Source organism: Scatophagus argus, chromosome 5, assembly GCF_020382885.2.
Source record: "Scatophagus argus isolate fScaArg1 chromosome 5, fScaArg1.pri, whole genome shotgun sequence".
Lineage (NCBI taxonomy): Eukaryota > Metazoa > Chordata > Actinopteri > Scatophagidae > Scatophagus > Scatophagus argus.
The window spans coordinates 4,661,065-4,666,145 of record NC_058497.1 but is presented as its reverse complement, the minus strand read 5'-3'; the positions used below and the strand labels follow the sequence as shown (position 1 = coordinate 4,666,145).

Sequence of the window (5,081 nt, the reverse complement as noted above, 5' to 3'; positions counted from 1 at the left end):
ATTTTCTCTTGCATTTTTGATGAAGTGTTCATAGTGCGTGCTCGGTCAGTTTAACGTACGACCTGACCACTCATCACTCTTCTATTTCTGACCGCATGTTAGAAGAGGCCCCCTTCAGCCTTATCACTGCTGTGTGTGTGTGTGTGTGTGTGTGTGTGTGCGTCTGAATAAGAAGAGGGTCTCCACTGCTTATCAGTATGTCCGTTACATTCTTGGCACCAGTGGTTGGACAAACTGCCATTTATGGCTAAGGGAAGAACACTATAGAGCCAATGCTTTGCTCTACTTACCCACAATGCACCAGAGCTTTATAAAATCCCACAACAAAGAGCCCTGGACAATGAGTGAAACCACTTCTTTGGCTGAATTTTGTCAGTATTTATTCTGAGGAGGAACAGAAATCACATCTGAGAAAAGGTCTTGTTTTGTGAGGCTGAGGCATATTGAGAGTGGGAGTGTGTTTTCCAAGTGTGTGTACCGGTGTGAAAACCTACTGCATATCCTCTGCTATGGCATCGCTGACATCTTCCAGCCGCAGATCCTCATCCTACCGCTCATCATCATGTTACAGCACCTGCAGTTCCTATCGGTCAGAGGGCTCACTGGGTGGATCGTCTGATTCCCTGGATCCCCTTTTTGAGCCTTTTCTTGATTCAGCTGATAGTTCCAGCCTGTTTGGAGAAGAGGGCCCTGGTGGCTCCAGCTGTTTGTCTCCCTTCAGCAGGCACAGCAGATCTTCATATGGACACAGTGGTAAGAGAACTGACTGATCGCTAAGCCCATCCCCGGCAGCTATTGTTGCTATGCCTGTCAGACTTTCTGCAAATGCATATTGGGGTGTGATAATGTTAGTGGATTTACCACTCAAAATTTGTAGTAGTTTGGGTCTTTATTTTGGGAAAGTTAGGCATAATAAATTCACAACCGTTATTGGTTGATTTTCTGATGCATAGCTAGCCATTTAATCACATGCAAGCTACTGACAGTGCCATGTGTTGCTTTAAAATGGTGACTTTGGTTTTGGAAAGACTAAGAAAAGATCCCATCCTCAAAACTCTTTCAAGAACATCTCTGGGAATTTTTCCTATCTTTATCCAAGAGTGTAGTCTTTCAATTTATGAGTGTCTTTGCTTTGCCTTTTAGAGTGTTCCTTATTGGTTGGGGAATTTTGACAGATTTGCTGCACAAAAATCTGAGATTAGACTAGAAATCTTAGAGAAGGCATTTCAGGATCGCACAGAAGCAGCTTGAGTGAGAGGGGAAGGGCTAAAGTTCAGGAAATCTGTGAAAATAATGTATTTGAAATTGAGCAAAAGCAGAGTACATCTCAGCACATGCAGGGTTCTATACAATATATGAATGTGAAATCAATGTTATTCTCTCAAACTGAAAGATCACACTCTTTAGAAAAGCTCAAGTATGGCTCTTACTCATGAGCAACACTTGTCATGTGGACAAAGGCAACAGTTGGTGTTCTGTGTCTAACAGTTAACAAGGACACATTACTGATCACAAGTAATTTTTTTTGTCATTTTGATGTGAAAAAATGTTTTTTCTAACTCATCACGCACTAGTGCCTTGCTCATGGACAGCTTGGTGGCATTTTTTGAACCACAAAGTAGAGCCCTTTTCATTCATTTTCTCCAACAGCAGGAAACAAGCATTAGTATTTCACTTTACAGTGGTGGCTTGATTTAAAGAGAAACACCATAGAGAAGAAAAAGACCTGTGGCTCAGAGAAAGCAATGAGCCAGAGACATGAGCTTCAGTGCTCTGTACGGCTCCAGACATCGTCTACTGGGCCACAAAGAGCTAATAACAAGGTGAAAAAATAAAATAAAAAGGTGAAGTGCTATTATAAAACCCCGGACCGTCCAAAGACTTAATATGAAGTGTTAAAGCAGTTCTGCTGCCACACAAAGCTGTAACACCAGCAATTAAATAAAGTTTTATTACTGCTGTGACGCCAAAGGCAGATTAAAGCATAATCAATAAATGGACTTAAAATTTGATGGTGTTGACCCACTTTGGAATAATTCAGTACTCAAATGTCAAATCAATGAAATTATTTGGTAGAGATTTTCTCTTTCTACACTGGCACAGTAAACTATAGCTAAAACATACACTTCAGTCTCTCATGGCCTTAATGGCCTTTGTGTTTTAATCTGAAATACAAACAAACAATGGAGCACTAAGACTTGAGTACATGGAGCCTCAAATTGTTCAATGGTAAATCAATAATTAAGAGATTGAAATCGATAATTACATTAATGAATTGGGTAAAAAAAAAAAAATTTAAGTTCATAATGGCATTTTCCCCAATTCACACGTTCCTCACAGAAAGACACAGCCAATAGGGAATAGGCGCTAAGGAGCCTGGGTGGCTGGAAGTATGTGAAGGGGCGGGAACTCGGAACAGCTGCAGAAAAGGTGACATTTTGAAAAGTGTCAGCATGAAATACAAACAAATTGTTTTTAAGGGATCAAACCTTCTACAGTTAAGATATTTTACTTTCTCTTGATTCATTTATGTATTTAACACAATTTATTCAAAGGGCAATTTTACCTAAAAACTTTAAATTATAGCATACGTACGTACTGTGGAAATGTATTCCAAAAATTTAAAAAATACATGGTTTACTCGGTTTACCTACTTCTAAAAATATATGCAAAGTAAACATTTTCATATGGAGCTGTCCCTTTTCTCCTGCTTTTCATTCATACATTTCTGTATAACCAACATTCTCATTGATATTGCCATAATATTGCATTAATTCTGTCCTTATTTATAAATATTTCTGTACGTATGAGTTGAATAACCAACCATCCACTCTCAGACCTCCAGATGCTGTTCTAAAAGGACCTGCTGTGTTGTATCTCTACAGCTCCTGTAGGCGGCGCTGTGACAAACCGGCAGAGCAGTACAGGCGGTGGGGTGCGACATCTGGGAGACAGCTACTACATGTCAGCTGATGTCAGCCAGTTTGAGCCACATGACATTGTGGTGATAGCCTACAACCACCACGTTGTCATTCACGCCCAGAAGGTGTGTGTGTGTGTAAAGTATAAATTAGCAGAGGTGTGTTTTTATACTTCTGATGGCATGAGTAAGGATTAGCAGAGCATATGTGAGCATGATTCAAGTGTATTTTCACACTCATATCCGCTATAGAAAAACCCCAGTTGTTTTATGACTGTGGGAATGAATCAGACGTAAGAAGGAATACACTCATGTCTGTAATTTGACACAGTTATGAGGACAGCCAGTTGCATTTTGGGTCTTATCTGCAGCATTAAGAGCGCTTATATTTAAATTCTAACCATTTTATGTAAAATAAATCCAGATAATCAGTCTAAAACCTTAGAATAATATTCAGACCAGCAAGTGAATCATTAAACAAATCTGCTTAAAGCCATTATTCTAATACAATTACTGCTGCTGATGCAAATAATACAAATGAAACAACAGCTGCTGGTGTCGAAGTGATTAGTCATTGAACTTGTTTGTCAACAGAAAATAACTGAACAAACACCTTTGCATACTCTATAAATATAAAAAGAAATAGTTTATAGAGTATCTATAGAATGCACACTGTAAGAATACACTGGAACTGAAATATAAAATTAAAAGACACGATAACATACATTGGAGAGGCAGCAGCACTACCTACCACTGCAGATAATGAGGCATAATTAGAGTCTTCTCAATGAACAATGACTGATTTGTACTTTAATAAATCTATAATCAAACAAACTGCATCTTGTTCGTGATATCAGACGTGTTCTGGCAGTTGATTTGCAGACGCTGCCTGTGCTGCTTTCTCTCTCCCTCACAGTTTGACGTTAATCATGTTTAAAAGGTGAGAGAGTGGAAGAGGAAGGAGCGAGAGCCTCCGTTGTGGAGGAGGAAGATCATTTGAATAGGGGTCAGCGGACAAATTGGCAAAAATCCACAGCCGTTCAACTCGCATTAAAGGACCGTAACAACGAAAAATGTCTTCAGAGACAACTAGTCAGAGTTCATTTCCTCTCTCCTCCCTGTTATTTCCTCTCTCGCTCCACCAGATGAGCAGCACTGACCTCTCCATCTCTCTCTTTCACTGGTTCTCACCCTCTTTTCTCGCCCTCGCGCCTTTCTTGGCCCTGTTGCTCTTCTCGTCCCCTGGTGCTCAATGACCTTTCTTTTCATCACCTTTTCCCTCCTCTGTTTAACCATTTCCAGCAGCTTTTCCCTCCTTCCACAGATCAATGTTTTTTCTAACATTCTGTCTTTGTCCTTCAGGTACTTGACGATGGAAGTGTGAGTGACACATTTACCCATAAGTCCCTGTTCCCAGAGGACATGGACCCACTGTCAGTCAGTGGGACCTTTAACCCTGATGGTACCGTGGTGGTGAGTGTTCGCCGGACCACAACGCCAGGTGTGCTGGAGCCACTGGGTGTCCCCACCTACTGCAGCGAAGCTCACCTTTGACCTCTGGCTTCACAGTGCTTCTCCTGGAATCTCACCTACCACTATTTTAATATCATCATTTAATTTTAATATTGTCAGTGAATTAAGTCTGTGCCTCTTTTAATGGTACCCAGGTCAGACATTTTCAAATCCTGCACACAGTGGATTTCATTTTTTGCCAAGACATATTGCACACAAACTCTGGAGACCAACTGGAAGTGCATGTTTGACTTAGCTAAGCAGCCTGAACTCAGTTTAGAAATCTTGACAATGCAATAAATGTACTCTTCATGCTTGTCCTTGTCCTAAATTCATAGTGTATGTTAAAAGTTGCACAACTGCAAGTCATCAACTTTGTCTCTAAATTTATACTTACAGCTATACTTTTTTAAAACATGCAATAAACATGTTTATACAAAAAAAATGGACCTAAATTGTGATTTCTGTTTGTTTAATGTAAGCGTTTTCCTGCTGTTAGGAGCTAAAGGGTCACATTTGTAATCACTCCATGTGGTCCAGCACTACATTCTGGTTGAATTTGTTTGTCTGAAACATCTTCTGTTTACCTCAAACGCTGACAAAGTATATCAGAAGATATGAGCTGACAGTGTTTCTCCTCAGGAATAAA

The 5,081-nt window shown here is 40.0% G+C and overlaps 1 protein-coding gene across 1 annotated transcript; it reads left to right on the top strand.

The window, feature by feature from the left end:
* The first annotated feature begins 254 nt into the window (after positions 1 to 254).
* Positions 255 to 4,523, top strand: LOC124059488 (heat shock protein beta-7-like). The gene is made up of 3 exons (XM_046389514.1): positions 255 to 753; positions 2,886 to 3,046; positions 4,283 to 4,523. Exons 1-3 carry the CDS (start codon positions 510 to 512, stop codon positions 4,472 to 4,474), a joined length of 597 nt encoding a protein of 198 aa, XP_046245470.1. The 5' UTR covers positions 255 to 509; the 3' UTR covers positions 4,475 to 4,523.
* Positions 4,524 to 5,081: the final 558 nt, after the last annotated feature.

What these genes read in the sequence shown, in the direction of transcription:
- LOC124059488 (XM_046389514.1), top strand. Translation starts at nt 510, where the DNA reads ATGGCATCGCTGACATCTTCCAGCCGCAGATCCTCATCCTACCGCTCA. An exon ending in ATCTTCATATGGACACAGTG is followed by an intron (nt 754 to 2,885) that starts GTAAGAGAACTG and finishes GTATCTCTACAG; the next exon opens with CTCCTGTAGGCGGCGCTGTG. An exon ending in TTGTCATTCACGCCCAGAAG is followed by an intron (nt 3,047 to 4,282) that starts GTGTGTGTGTGT and finishes TTTGTCCTTCAG; the next exon opens with GTACTTGACGATGGAAGTGT.